At 48.5% G+C, this 16359-nt stretch overlaps 1 protein-coding gene across 1 annotated transcript in view; it reads left to right on the forward strand.

Moving 5' to 3' along the window:
* Positions 1 to 15847, forward strand: part of LOC131262531 (uncharacterized) — a 34466-nt gene extending 18619 nt beyond the window's left edge. The window contains exons 2-4 of the mRNA XM_058264567.1: positions 9450 to 9671; positions 10659 to 10763; positions 15510 to 15847. Of these exons, the coding sequence (XP_058120550.1) occupies positions 9450 to 9671; positions 10659 to 10763; positions 15510 to 15847 (665 nt within the window). The remainder of the gene's footprint in view (positions 1 to 9449; positions 9672 to 10658; positions 10764 to 15509) is intronic.
* The last annotated feature ends 512 nt before the right edge of the window (positions 15848 to 16359 follow it).

A 16359-nucleotide genomic window follows, 5' to 3' on the forward strand; every position in this document is an offset into this window, starting at 1 on the left:
AGGTGATGAAAAACTGTCGTTAAGTTGCGATCATATGATGCAATTCTTGCAAGATAATAGCGGCTTAACTTTGATGATCTATGATACGCCCGAGCTTTTTAAAAGTCCCAATTAAAAAATATTCTATTAATGAGACTCTTTAATCCTAATTTAAGCTCACAAATACAAATGCAAACGTTGCAATTCCCGCCCATATCTTTCAATTAGGCAAATAAGAAAGCCTCACGCTTTTGCATTCAATTTAGTCTTATCGCAAACATCGCTGCTAACATGCGCCACCACCCAAAAAAGCGTGGGTAAATTAAGACCTCCAAAAAACTGTTCGAAAACCTCACGCTAATGTGCGATGATCGCGCTCGATGTGCTGCGCAACGGAGCCATACGGAGCGTGAAGCACCCCGAACAATAAACACTCGCCGAAACAAATCAAAAGACTTCAACGGTACACCGCAAGCGATGAACCCTCGCTTTTGTTTGCACACCGAGCATATTATGCAGCCGTTCGGGCTCGCCGGCTGGTGGGCTGCAGCTTATCCGGCCTGTAGCATACCGATTGTGCTTTTTTTTCACCGATAAAAGTGCCATTCAAATCGGAGCATAAGATGCCTGCCCACCCTCGTAGGAGATTGCGGTGCGGTAGAAAAATGCCACCCGTTTATGAACCATTTTCCACGCTTCGGTTCGTATGGTGAGGTGTACGACATAATCGGGCTGTTTGGTTCGAGGGTGGAAAAGTAGCATCGACGTGGAGAAGGAAATGACTGTAATCGAAAATCGGGGCACGTACACCGATGAGCGCACAGGTGGACCAAGTAGGCTACCTCCTGCCAGGGTTAGTTTAAGATTGCCTCGGATATGAGCTAACCACTTCCGTGCGCGCTTCGCCGGAGGCTCCGGACTCCCTTTAGGCTGTAGGGCAGACGACGAACCGCCTCATGTTCGTCCCTCTTCCTACGCCACCGGAGAGGAAATTGTAAAGCGGTACGTAATAAGTTCGTTTCTCATGCCCAAAGTCCATCGCTGACACAATTTGCTTTAGCATTCCGACGGGAAATGTGTTCTACTGGAGAAACCGTCCCCCTTCGCCGCTCGTTGTTTCAAGTTCATAAGCTCCACCAAGGGGGTTCGCATTCTCCATTCACATATTTTTTCCTCCCATCAATTCACTTTCACGCTAACCCTCTAGTGGTAATTTTTTTGTTCATTCGTGATGGCTAATTTTCCGTTTGCGAAAACAAACCAATGATCATTATCATTACCCTCGGCATCGGTGCGGTGCATAAATCACGCTACGTACCGCCCGGAATCCAACCACCAAAACCCGGAGCCGAACTAGTAGTTCGGAAAAAATAGTTAGCGCCGTCTTCCCGCAAGCTTTTTCGACGAAATCCGACGCTCGGCGCCGGGGAGCGCACAATGCGAGTGAAAAATTATCGCAAGGTTAGACGCTCGGTAATAAAATCGAACCCATAAATCTCCGCGCGGATTGCAACAGTGAGCAACGGTGGCCTTGCACGGCATCGCCGGTGACGATTGCAGCCGAATGCAGATAGTGCGGTCGCGAACAGCTGTTGCCCCTGGTTTGGCCTGGTGGCCGCCCTTAATCTTGATCCAAACGATTTGCAAATCGTACGCATACTTTTCGCATGATTTGATTAACAAATCGTTGGCGGCGGCGGCGGCGGCGGCGGTAACGTCTTTGCGGTCGGGGGGGTCGACGACAAATTGCGGTGCATTGGGGCGCCGGTCGAGCGATCGGCAATCAGCTGTAAAAGGCAATTAATTGCTCGATCACGTTCGTTCGGGCCTCCGCCCCGTCGCCAATGACCGTGTCCCAGTTGGGCCTGGCGTGTCCGTTATGGAAAATGGTGGGAGATGGTTTTATGGTTTCCTGCCACCGTTAGGATCTCGACCGAGGGAGCTACTTCCCGTGCCGCAGTGTTACGCACCCTCGCCATGCCATAATTTATAGCACACATTCTTGGACCCCTCTCGGAGTGCGTCTTTTGGGGGTGGGGGGACAAGCCCACCCTGTCCTTTAGCCTCAGGTGAACCGCCTAATGACGCAACCGGTTGCTGAGGGGTTGCTCTCCCCTGCTCGCGTCGAAGTGGAGTCACTTTGGCCGATGGACCTTCGTGTGGGCAACAATTCGCAAGGAATGTTCACTTCCTCAATTAGTCTCGAGCGAACGCAGCGAACTTCTTCGAAAGGGACCTGAAAATGAGCCCAAGGGAGTTTAATGATTATCGCCCCAACGTAACAGATACTCCTGTTAAGAGATACATAACCTTTTTGTTCAAAGTGATAATATTTAAACTATTTAAATTAGAATTTTGAATAATGTATACTGAGCTTATTGTTAAAATTTTATTTTTAACATGTCCAACGTAATTGAAACAATAGTCAAAAACAGGAAAAAATACATTTTTCAATCCAAACAATATTATTACCGGTTATCTAATTCAAATGCTTCTCTAATTAAAAATGCCGTTAGGAATTTAAACTTTTTACATGATTCTCGAAGAAAGTTGGAAATTGCACTTGTATGCTTTGCTTTTTTGTTTGTTTTGCTAGCCGTTTTACTTCACTCGAGTTGAAATTGAACTTTCGTTCTTTTTGGGCTACAGCTTTGTATATTACACATTGAATTAGAAGCAAAAATTTGTGTGTTAAAATATACCTTTTCTACTCCAGAAATCGATCCTTTTGCAAGTAATTTGGTCGTGTTATTCCTGGTTTTGTTTGGTTTTCTGCAACATTGAAACACAGCATCAATTGTTGTTCTCCAAATCAAACGGGATGCCGAGACAAACATCGCGCCTGTCGCAAGCTTTTCATTGTCGAAGGCAAACTGGAACCCTCAGCTCCCCCGTTTACCGAGATCATAATTACGCCCGCCATTACCCGTGGCCAGCGCTCCCGCTCACCCCCGGGGGTTGCGCGGGTGGCAGCCGTGTCGTGTGCGGCAAATGTAAATGTGTATCAAGGTTGGCCAGATGTTCGATCCGGACGCGTTCGTATCCGGACGCATTTGCATTCCCCTCGGAAGGCATCATGTGGGCCTCTCGGCGTGTGTGTGTTAGATCGTTTCCGCGCCGCGTTGTTTGTAAGACGATTACGGACGGCGGCGCAGATTTACGAACAGCGAAAAAGCTCATAATGCCCGTCCGGCGGCGTCGTTACGAGCAGCGTCGGATCGTGATCGTGTCGCATGATAGGGCGAGCGAAGTTATTTCTTTCCTCTCGCCGGTTTGACGAAGGATGGGGTTGATGGCGGGGAGGCACGGCGAACATGGTACAATTAAAAGCGGCTCGTTGTTGCTTTTTGTTTCTCCATTTTGATAAATGATCATCAAATTGTCGATCGGCATCGTTTAACAGGACCTTGACTTTCGGGCTTCTACCGCTTCTCCAAGACAAGGCCGGCTCGGCCGGAGTGTTTCGGTTGGATTGAATTTTCGGCTTTTATAACTGTTAGCGTTTGTCATTGACCATCAGCCATCGTGCAACGTGAAGGTGTTAAAAGTTTTACCCACCCCACCACCACCACGCCACGCCGTCCGCGTAACGGTTTAATTTTCGAGGAGCCCTTCCAATGCATTCATTTCGTTCAGGTGACTTCGAATCCTCGTCGGCCGGCAAGTGGGTGGACTGCTGGCGAGACCTTCATCTTCCCCCTTCATCTGGCGTCCCAAACGGTTACAATGTTTTTCCGACCGATTTCGTAAGGGAGTTCTCGCTAACTCGGTTGGCAGAAGGCGTGATACCAATTTAAAGATTTTACTGATTTTTAACGCATATATGCCAGAGCCGGCACGCGAACTTAAGACGAGGACGCGGGCAAGGTAGGCACGTACGCCAACCCCACACAGCTCACACACGGTGGCCGTAAATTGTACGCAAATAAATCGCTCGTCACCACACCATGTGTGTGTGTGTGTGTTTATGTAGTGGAAAATCGATGTAGCCCCCGTTGTTGATTCTTCTCGCAGAGGGGTTTGTGGGTCAAGTTTGCCAGCTCAGGAGGAGAAGCCCCCTCCCCCCTCCCGCTTTTAACTCCTCCTCCTCCCGTCTTCTTCTTTTTGACACCTCAAACCCTCCCTCGTTTAGCAATCGGACGTGCGGAGGCCAATTAAAATGCATTACACTCCGAACCACTCGGTTGCCTGATCACTCCGGTGGGCTCCGAAGTGGCTGTTGGAGTGGCTAGCTGGGAAAAATGGCAACTTCCCCCAGTGCCCTCCCGCCCGTCCTCAGCTCGAGAAGTCCACCGGCCGGGTTCGATGAGACCGGCAGAAAGTGAACAGATTTTCGCACCCAAAACCGCGACGGTCCGGCCAATTGGTTTCGTCGGTTCGTTGTGACAATTGCCAACGCTGAAATTGCCAACCCAGCGGGCTCGGACCCAAAGGCCCCGGTGGTTTGTCGCACGGTCTGCAATACAAGTCGACGAGGGAAAAATAAACCAAATGCAAAACACCGAGCGCGACCAAGCAAATAGTTATAACGTGTCCGGTAGGTTGTGCGAGGTTCGTTGATAGCTGTCAACCTGTCAGAGTGGACTTGAGTGCTCGGAACTGTCGCGATCGGTCCGCTCTGGCGGAACAATCCATCCGGGAGGAAGTGAAACGCTTCGGTGACTTCGTCGTTGCACACTGTGAGGCTTACCAAGTCTAAGTCACCCTTTGTCGGGCCGTTTCCTGGAAGTCCTCGGTCGCAGGATGTGTCGGCTCGTAGTGTTATGCATAATTTTTTGCGTGGTCGAGTAAACACAACCACTTCACCGCTTGTACCTTGTGCCTTCATTACATCGAAACCTCCCGGTGGTACACATCATAGAGCGGGTATTCGAACGTGTGGCTCCTCGCGACAAGTTTACGGTCCATTGCACAATCGTGCGTCGACTCCCATCGATCGAGATCGATCTCCCCCGTCGGAGCGGTTGGCAGATCTCAGGGGGTGTTGGGTGCTGACCATGGCATCAACAGTGATCCCCGTCGCAGCCGTCGTCGTCTCTCGGCACATGCCGGGTAACGGGTCTATTAACGTACACACGATTAGTCGTTTCTCATAAGCGTCACTACCGGCGGAGTAACGGCCGCCATTTGCACAACGACTTATTGCCCCTTGGAGGTGGGCGGGAAGGTGGCGGTGGGTCATAAATAGATCGTAATACTGGAACCTCACGCGGTTCATAAATTCCCGCCGAAACGATCAGATGAAGCGAGCGGGCTCAACTCTTCTTTCACCATCCGGCCTCCAGCGTGACGTAAAATACGCAAAGGTATACCAAACCATCGGAGAAGGTGTCCACTACCGCTCGGTTCTGCGCAACGCGATCAAGTTCCAGTGACCTCCGGCTGCACCTCTTAGTGTGGATGGATGGGTGGAAGAACCGAGGGGAGAGGTTGCCCTATGCTGGAACAAAGGAAAGAATGTCATTACCATTCTGGTGATATCGAATCCGCCGTGAAGTTTACGGAACTTAATTCGCCTCTTGGTTCTAGCTGTGATTCGTGCCACATTGCGCAGGTCCAAATGAGGGTCAGACATCTGAACTAAAAGCGAACGGAAAGCTCGGACGAGCGTCGGCTTCTGTTCCGAAAAACCTTGCCACCTTCTGCCACCAATAACTGTTTTGAGGATCATTTTCATCGCATCGAAACTTGTTCTGTTCGTAAACTTGTTACCCCGGCTGTGATCCGTGGGTCCGACCGACGCCAGACATTCCCAAACCGAGGCGGGTGACGTACCGATGTAGACCTTCAGCAGCGAACGGGGGAAACAATAAAAAGTTTACATTGGTGGCCCATGATGAAATCCGACAGAACCGGACAGGCCGTAGCCGTAGCTGCATGATGGGGGAAGGTTGCGGGGGACTCGACAAGCGTAGCCTAGAGATGAAGAATTATGCAACTGGAGCTAGCCTGGCCTGTACCAGGCGGCGCTACGCCATCCAAGTACCCTCCGGTGTAACTCCAACTCCAACGGAGGCGGAGAGACAGAAAGGGAGAGGGACAGTCTGGAGATTCTACGACGATCACGATCGCGTCGGCATACTCCTGCAGGCAGAACCGGCAGTCCCGGGAACGTAACGCAACCGACGCGTCACGGTATGCTGTAACCTGTCAAAGTGTCAACTAACTCCACAGTTTCGATCACGATTAGAACGACGACAACCACACGGTCGATGATGATGATGCCGATGATGTCGACGATGGGGTGATGTTGATGATACGGAAATGGGACGAAACAAAAAGGATCATAGACACGATGGAAGCGAATTGCGGAATGCCAGTACCCGACGCACTAATGGGAGAGGAGATCTTTCCAATATAATGGCACGAGTTCCATAATTCGATCAAATTGATCCCCTCCTCCCACAAAACACTGGGCCTTCCGCCCCGAACCCCTTCTCGGCCTTTGGGTCTCTGTGTCAGTGAGTCACAGGCTCAGGGGTGGGGGCCCAAATGGAAGGCTGCCGGCAAAGATGTGACGAGCAATGTGTCGTAACGCCTGATGGCGATGATGATGCCAATTTTTTGCCTCTTCGGCTACCCCGCTTTGCGATTTTGGATTTCGCTTGGTAATGTCTAGTGGCGAAGTGTTTTTGATGGTAGAATTTATTTCCCACTTCATTGGCGTTTAATCACTTGTTTTGTTTTTTTTTCTTGCCCGGCGTTACGTAAGTTACGTCGTATCACTGTGGGCTGTTTGCTTTGAGGTAGTGGATTTATTTCCCCGCTTGCTCGCGATTGCTGACACGGCGTTCACTTGCACACGTGTACAAAACGTTTTTCTTTCTCTCTTGTTTTTGGTAATTGCTTGGTTTTCGAACCTTTTGCAAAAGGTCTCCCTTTTGAAACCTTCCAAATGCGGCCCGACTTATTTTGCCTGCAGGTGTATTATCGTAGGTCTCTTGCTAAAGTGCCTTTACATACATTACATTGTGCAAGATACTATCCTATCTCGATAACTGTTTGGCTTGTAGTTTATGATTCATGTGGAGTAAAAAAAAAAAACGCTACTAGCGCTCAATATTTTGCACGCTTCAAATCAGTTCATAATTACGAACGGCGTGATGTAAACCCAGCGCAAGAAAACCACAGTGCCCATTCTTGGTTGGCCTCGTTCGTGCTAGAATCTCGTACGCAAATTAGGCTGTTCCCCGCAAAAACCGAACCGGGTCAATGCTGGCTCCGGTGTGGCCGAATAAATATAAAGGCAGTCGAATTTAAACCACACCGCGCATACACCGTTCGAGCGAGTTTCTCAACACTTTAGTCGGTTCAGAATGAACGGTACGGTTATAGGTTAACTAGCTTGGCGGAAGGTGTTACCATTTTTCACCCAATTCTTACCCCAGGGTACGTGCCTGTCGTGGCTTGTATTTTTCTTCACGCCAACGGCAAAGATCCCGCTGGTGCATGCCCACTTTTGGATCAGATAATGAGTGTTAGACTGGCCGAGAGGCGGGCGTGAACGAGTGGTGGTCGGTTCCTATGCTCTTACCAGCCCGGCTAGACGTAGGTAGACCGAGCACGAGCACACAGCGAGGCTGTACGTCAGACCTCAGGAGCTCCATTGGAAGCCGATGTTTTCCTCTTCCTCTCGCCCACTTGAGTCCAGTTTTTCTTCCATACCAGCACGCCACAGCGAGAAGGAGGGATTAGGGGCATCGATTGTTGACGATCGATTGTGCTTCGGATAGCCGGTGGTCGGTGGTGGCCAGTTTGTCTACCGGTGGCGGGAGCCTGTTTGTGGGACTTTCGCTTTCACGCGCCACCTGATCGACAACCGGTCGGTTGACCTGCTCGAGCTGCAAACGGGAAGGAAAACTCTTCTGCTCGGGATCACTTCCGGACGATCGGGTCACCGGGTGTTTTCTGCGAACAAAACGGCGCGCTGCGAAAAGAAAGTCGTCGAAATCTTGTCCCCGCGATAAAGTTACTCAGTGGAGAGGATGCAAAAAAAATATGTCGCGACTTACAATGATTCGTAACGTCAATCCGGAGCTGCTGCTCGTAAATCCAGTCCCAGACGACGACTGCGCTTGTTGAGCGAGTTTATGCTCTTGTTTTCGAATCGATTGTGTTCGCAACCCCACCCCAAGTGGAGCCCGGCTTCTCCCCGCCCCGTCCGGGGAGGGGTAATCCGCAAATCGTTTTTCACACACATGGCCAACGCCACATGATTGACGAAAACCCCCTCCCACTCGTGGTGGAGAGTGGGGTTTGGGTGGGTTGTGGAAGTGTGGAGTTTATGTCATCGCGGCACGCAACACGCAGGTGCAGAAGACGCTAAACCAAACCCCCGAAAACCGGGCGAAACCGGGAAAATGGTTACCGACAAAACTCGTCCTCCTAAAACTCGAACAATTGCCGAATTACGATACATCCTCCTTTTGCACCCCCCCTTGGGAGGGGGCGGGATCGCGGAACAATCCCACCCCAACAGAGATGCAAATGAAAGCAAAAGTTTCCGTCCAAACCCTCCGCACTGGAAACGGGCAACGAGAGGGGGAAAAAACAAAAGGCCACTAATAAGTGAGTGAAAGAAAAGGGAAGTTAAAACCCCACAAACGCACATCCCTTTGCGATTGTGTGGAATGTCTTAACAACGCTCCGATACTTGGCTCTTCCCTTTCGGAGCGCCCGGTCCATCCCCGAGGCGGCTTCCTGTTGCGCGTGCTCGAGTTTTGTTGCGTGGTTTATTGGGCCAGGTCGGGAGAGGGGAAGCGTGTGGCTGGCATTCGACAGCATATTAATCATACGTTGCTTAATGGGCTTTCGATCGGGCCGACGCGAGCGGTGGAAGCCAGAGAGCGTACAATAAAATCCACATCGGTGCGCAGCTACCCCGATTTTCCACGGGAATGAAAAGCGCCACGCTCGATGCTGTGCAGGCTTTTTTGATCATTTATTTTTCAGCCTGATCGATCATTCGATCGTACGATCGCAATCGGTTAACGAGCTGTGGTCGCCTCGCTTTGTTGAAGCGAGATGTATAAACGGGGTTGTTTAATTAAATGAATTTCAACATAATGACACCCATCGGACGTCGCTTCCTTACACAAGATCGAAGCTCGAAGCTCGTTTTTTTATTATCTTTAACGATCGTGCTTAGTTAACTGCTACGAAATAAATTGCTTAATTAGTTCAAACTGGTCATTTTTCATTCGATTAATCGGACCCGGTGGAGATTTTGTTGAATAATCGGCTTGATGCTGCACGTTGTTTGTTCTGACGGGAAAAACACGTCGGTGTAGCTTCTTTCAACAGAAAATGGAGTGTTCCAATTATATATTTTCTGTGATGAAAAGTTTTTATTTCTTTGTTAGCATGAAACCACTTCAGTACGAAAAAACCCGATTTAAAAACGTAGTTTTAAGAGATCGATCGTCACTTTTGCGTGCATTTTTCCATCCTCACCATTTTCCGAACGCCAGTTGTTCATCGTTTCACTTTTCACCCTCTTTTGCAGTTCACCGTCTTCTTCGCTTTCGTCCTGGCCGTGGCCACCGTCGCCGGCCAGCGGTTCGGCTTCCCACAGACCAGCCAGTTCGGGCTGGCCTCGCTGACCGGAGACTTCGGCGGACCGACCGCCTTCGGGGGCCAGGATTTGTCAGGTACTTTGAACGCTGGTGTCAGGGACCCAAGACAGAACCGAGGTGAGTGGTAGATCGTATGTGTGCGTGTTTGTATTTTTACTGATCGGTATTTGGGAAGACGGAACGAATGGGAGGCCAACAGAAAACTATCCGAGGGCAATGAAAATAAATCCTAGCGCTGAAATTCGAACGCGACCCGTTGCCGCCGCCTCCAAGAAAGGTTTGAGATTGCGCACGCTTTCCGCCAGCCGGAGCGTGATTTACGAATGTCCGCACCGCGACGAGGTGTTGATGTGGAGCACTTTGTAGTTGGAAAATAATGATAGTAATCGGTACGCCGTGCAAAACATCCCCCAGGGAAGGGGGCGAGTGAGATCTTGCAAAAAAAAAACAGCAAGAATCTTGAAGGAAAAATAAAAAATATCACCCGTCCCTCTGGATCGATGTTGGCACGAGAGAAGGTAGCCTTAGTGTGTGACCTTTAGTAAGGGCACGGGATATTTTACTGTAGAGACGGTATTGCTAATGTAGTTTTTGGATTATTTCTCCCCACCCCCACACGTGTGCTTCCCCACTGAACCAGTTTTGAATTCCCCGTCTAAAAACCGTTTCTTTTACGGATCGAATGTAAGGGTGATTTTGTTAGACCGTTCCACTCTGGGAATGGTGCAGGTTAAGTGACGGCGTATGCAAAAAAATAAACAACGAAATTATTGGGCTTCACTGCAGTTGATCGTTGTTGTGAACGGCACCGTAGAAGGCGCTAAGTATGGGTTTACCGTTACGGTAGTTGACATTTAAGGGTAGTCGAAGTATCATGATTTTATCTTCGTATTCCCCCTTCCTTGATACCCGGATTGCTGGTGGAGAGCGAGTTGAAGGATTTATTTAGTTTAATTTAGATGGTTATAGAGTTAGTTGTGTCGTTCTGCCGGAAATCGGGTACTTCCCGGACCCACTTAACCGATCGTCTGGGATCGACTAATACCATGCATGCATTTGCTGATTTTGTGTTCTTCCTCGTTTTCAAATCCAACACTTCCATAGGACCAGTTGTGTTCCCGCCGGCCCCCGCTGATGCTCCCGTCGAATCGAGCGGAGTGATCGTCGGTGCTTCCGGATACGGTTTCGTGCCACCGAATACGCCCCAGAGTAAGACCGAATAATTTTGCCGTCAATCCTACCGTTGTACAGCTGACATAACTACAAACTACCACTTACTACCGCTACCGCTTTACTACTACCTATACTACTACAACTACTTCCGCTAACATCCGGCAATCTAACATGAGTTCCAATTCCTGTTATCAACCTTGGTACCGCTCGATGGCTACCCAAAGATCGTTAACATGCTAACCTGAAATTCGCTGGTATCAGAATGTGCCGTCCACCCTGACACTTCCCAGGCACTGGGAATTGCAGTGACCCGCAAAGTCTAATATTGGCTCAACGCAAGCGAAACCGTGGGATGCGAGATAACGCGTCCTAGGTGGGAGGGGTCGTGAGAACCCTCGGCAGAACCGACCATACACGCGAGCTGGTGGCCTATGCCAACGCTAGGTTCGATCAATCTAACCCCTAATGAGCCAAAACGTTTCACCAGAGCCCCACTAACGAACTAATCTGCATGCAGATGGAGGCTGAACCCGTCGCGAACCGACACCAAATCACTAAAACCCAACACTAAACGAACGCATTTGTACACAGCGAGGTGCAACGTGCACGTGTGAGAAGACTTCTTGTAAATATGCCGCTAATTATGGGAGCCCTCGTTGCCCCGCTGAGACCGCAGCGGCCCACTCTTCAAACTGCCATCACCACTAACCGCCGAGAATAGCGTGCTTTGCAGCGATAGTACCGATTGTCCTTCATCGCTTCTCTCTGCTAAACAGAACTAACCAGGTCACCCTTAAGCAGGGTCTTTAATCTGCACGTGTGCAAGTAATCCCATCCGCCCCATTGCGAAAAACCTAGATAGCGAACGTAAACCGCCGCCGACTGATCCGATGAACCTGTTCCTTCCGTCCTAGATTACTACTAAATAACGCCTCTAGGGTGTAAAGCAATGCAACCAACACCTCCAACCACCCAACCTATCTTCCAACATCCAAGAACTTCCTTCACGGTTCCTTCACTTCCTTCCTACAAACCGATCAACAAGCACCACCACCATCACCAACAACAACCGATGGGGAAATACTGCTTCTCTAATGCACCCAAGGAATAGGAAAAAGGCCCATCAACGATCAACTGAGGCAACCCTGCGCAAACCATCGACCAGGGCAGGGTTGCTCCAGAGAAAGAGGGAGATAGAGCGAGTTCTTTGGGCGGATGTAGTAGTTCCTAATGTGACTAATGGTCTAGCGCCACAAAAGGGTTAGGTTGTTCTAGGACGCACCAGATTGTAGCACCAGTAACTCACCGCTGTCTTTTTATTCTCTCCCTTTCCGGGTGAACATCCTATCCCATCCGATCCCACGCACACACCGGTCCGTTTCGTTTCCCATTGCAGATGTAAATGCGTTGTACCGAAATTTGCGATACTTCTAAGTCACAGGTTGAGCGTAGTGAGTGCACCTTTTACCGAAACCGATATCGGGAACAGATCCATTTTCCACCAGTCCAGATGCCAACGAACCAGGGGTAGCTTTAGCTAGACATTGTTAGATCAAAACCCACCCAGACTTCTGCCATCCAGTTGGGAGAGTACACAAAGAGAATGCAGTAGACGTGAGGCACATAGAGTAAACAAATCCACTTACACCGCAAAACAGGTGCACCGAAGTAGCACATGGCCACCGCGGTGGTCGCGGAGTAGTCATCGCCAAGAGTTCAACCAGTAGCAGGGTTAGAGTGTAGGATTGGCTTCTCCGACCGCGGACCGCGCGGTGTGCCCGGTCACAGGTCTTGTGGTTAGGAGAGTGGCTACCGCAAGGAAAGTAATTGAATTTGATGCCATATCAAATTTGTATATCGAACAACGCAAGGTCCACGAGCTGCGGGAGGTTAACTGCGTTGGATTGGTGTTTGAATTTCCTCTCTTTCTTTTGTGCTTTTTTGACTGCATTAAATTGCAGTGTATTAAGACGCTGCTACTCTCGTTTGTAGCTAGCTCAGTACCAGCAATGTTTGTCGAAAGCTCAAAACAAGAGTCAACAATCAAAATCATCCAAACACAACCGCCCGCAGCGATTGATAACGGTTTCTTCGCTAGTTTTATGATCCATTCTTGTCTTTAAATATTTAAATCCGTTAGTAGCGATCGGTTTCTTAAGATTTTCTTTTTGTCGAACGCTTCCTTCACGTACGGAAATATTTATTTGTGCATAGAGAAGAAGAGTAGCAAGTAGTAGAAGAAATTCAAATAGAAAGCGCTGCGCATCCGACCCAACAACTATTGTACAGAACAACCCAACAATCTTCCCGCCCTTGGAGAAGCAACAAGAGGAACACAACCACACAACTGGTTCAACATTTTGTACAAAGAGCGAACAACTCCAAGCACGCGGCGCCAGTTACTAAGCAACAACCATCTTGTAACATATTTAAACATCCTTTTTTTGTACAAACAATCCTTCGAATGTGTGTGTGTGTGTGTATGCGTGAGCCTAAATGTGTGCCTGTGATCATGTGCGAATGAGAACGATAGAGAGCGAAATCGAAACCTGAGAAGAGAATGATTATAAGATCGTTTACACATTCGATTTATCTCTGTTCGATATATGATAGCGATTAATTGGTAACTTAATAAATTATTGTATAAATGACAATTAACTTGAGGGGGTTTTGAGTTTGTTTGTTTTTAAATATGTAATCCTCGTTTTACAGTGTGCCTGAAATGTGTACATACCGGTGAGGCAAACGAAACGGGAGAGACTAATTTAGTTCTAAGTAACCCTATCGCATGGTCCCTTCTAATTTTGAATTCCTTTATTGAGTGTTACTTTTGCGGATTCTAGACGACAGTAGAAGTGAAGAAAAATCGCAAGCAATGCGGAAAAGGACAGTTGTTACTAATGGCAAAACCACATCTGGGCGCGGAGTCCGATGCCAGATGGATAGACTCACTCAGCGAACCTGTGTAAATATGAACTTGTGCTTTTTGGCGGAAGGCATAACCACCACCTTCCTGGACTGCGGTTCTTGGCGGAGCGTTGGCCGGCGTCGTCTCCGTGCTCGAAAACCTGCCCCGATTCCCGACCTGAGCTAAGACCGGAGCCGATTTTATGGTGGCGTAACCGAGCGCCTAGCAACAGCCCGTGAGCGGAACAGACCGCGCTTTTAGTGCACATTCTTGCCCGACCCGCCAAGGTCGTCTGTCGCATTTTTGCCACAAGTGTACTTGAGTGGGGGAGTGGTTTTTTTTAGTTTTGTCCGGCTCGAGCTTCGAGAGACTCGACACTGATCTGTTTTTACCTTCTTCTCCCGAACCGATGCTAGCAATCGGTTTATGGTTGCTTTTTCGTTTCCTTCCTTCTGTCGCAATGGTGGCGTAGGCACGGAGGGTCTGGGCGAGCTGATTGCTGTTTTTCCTCATTTTTGTGTGTATCCCCGCTCGGTTCCACCCACTTGCATCTGGGTAGGAAAGGTGCAACGGAGCGATCGGCACCTTGTAAGGTCTAAGCTTCCTCGTCCGATGTTAATCTCTGTCGCTTTGTGCAGACCACCATCACCACCTATAGCACGGTCGCGACACCATTTCACGCATACACTCTGTCCAGTTACTATAAGACCTCCTTGAGTTATGTGAATTTGAAAAAAAAATTAGAAAATGAGCTCACTCCCGATAAGTTTTTTGGTCAAAACTAGCTCAATTTACTCACTAAACTACAGAAATTTGTACAATATGTTACCCTTACAATACATCGATTGATAAAACGTCGAACGTCCATTAATCGATTGTTCAGTTGCTATTAGAGAAATATAGTCTGCTTTGAATAGCATTTTGTCTCCTTACCCTGAACTATTATTTGAGAGTATTAAATGTAAATAAGCTTTTAATCTGTTATATATTCTGAATAGTTGCGTTTTCTTTCAGTCTGAAGTTATTTAAAATATCAAGTTTTTATTTACTATAGTTTTTATGGTTCTTGCGTGATCCAATTCACAAAACAATTAAACATAACTTTGTTTTCATTTACCCAAAGGAAGACAATATTTTTCGCATCCCTGCATAATCTGCGCAAAATGCTAAATTTATGCATTCTTCAACACCATTTATAATTTTTTTGAACTTGAATTTGCACGTTTTATGTTCACGCAATATTTTTGTCAGGTAATTACGTCAAATTTCTGTATTTTATTTGTATTTGTAAATTTATTAGTTTTTGATCATGTCAGAGCGAGCAAATTTTTCTATATATTCATTAAAACTCGTGAAAATGAAGCTGGTCTTAAAGCAACTGGACAGAGTGTAGTGATCGTGCAGAGGATCATGCTCGTGGTGCACTACGGCGGACAACGGGTTGCGGCTTGCGATCGATTGTTGCTGCACCACTGCAGCCAAGTCGATTGACTTTTAGTGTCACCCCGACTGCAAAGTGACGTTAATAACCGATCCTCTCGGCTCCACTCGGCTCGCGGAACTCACCAAGCGACGAACCCAACCGTGCCGCGCAAAAGCCCATTGGTATGCTGATTGATTGTGCCCGCGTTGTGTAATAGCGACCTCCCGCACCAATGCTGACCACATGCTGACATTGTGGGATTGCGGCACCATGCGGCAGGTGGCGAAACACTATTGTACATAGTACTATTTGTTCGCGAGCCGGTGCGAACGCTAACCCGAACGACTTGAACTTGTACAGCGCGACACGGGTAGAACGCCTACTTACATCACACACTTTCGCTCACTCGCGCTAACCGACCCATTGACCAACTGACTGACCTCGTTTGCAGAATTCAGGAAAAAGACACCACCGTACCGGTACCCGCCACCATCCTGGAAGCTCCCGGTAGCCGGATCCGGTACCACCGGAACGCCGCAACGTCCCAAGAAGCCCGGCGGTTTCGTTAATCTGACGCCGACCATCCCGGCCACCATCGGCATCCCCATCGGGTACCGGAAGCCGACACCTTCGAAGTGGTTCCTGCGCTATAAAGGACACAGTTCACCGGCCTTGCTGAAACCACCGGGGCTTCCTCCACCGGTGGGTGGCGCAGGGATATCAGGACTCGGCGCCGGAAGTCCGTATGTGAACCGGCTGAAACCAGCCACCTTTGGACCGAGACACTGACCAGACGGACGATTGGAAGAGAGCAAGAGAGCGTACGGAGTTGAGAGATTTTTGTACATACGAAAGAAAGAAAGGAGGGAAGCGGGAGTCTTGCGCGGGATATCTTGCAAAACGATCGCCATTTTACCACATAGGAGTATGAGTAAGATTGTAGGACTTAACGAACCAATGAACGAAGTATTTTTCTTTTTTGTTCATTGACTTGTACCAATGAATTTGTACAAAATATACAGAACATTATCGTATAAATAGTAATAGTAAAGTGATTCGTTCCGAGTTTTTCTTTTAAGTAAAATAGGTTAAAGGACCTGGCGTCACGGACCCATGTCGATGAAAGAATTTGCATTAAAATCTAGCGAAGTTTAGCGGTAGATACAGTAAACAAAAAGGCTGTTTATCTAAAACCCCCAGTCCGGTTAAAAGATTCAAGCTGTATCAAACTTTGCGTAGCTTGTGCTCAAATGTTGTCCCAATAAATTCCCGCATTAATCATGCGTTTTCCATCCCATAGC

The sequence above is a fragment of the Anopheles coustani genome, chromosome 3 (genome assembly GCF_943734705.1).
Source record: "Anopheles coustani chromosome 3, idAnoCousDA_361_x.2, whole genome shotgun sequence".
NCBI lineage: Eukaryota > Metazoa > Arthropoda > Insecta > Diptera > Culicidae > Anopheles > Anopheles coustani.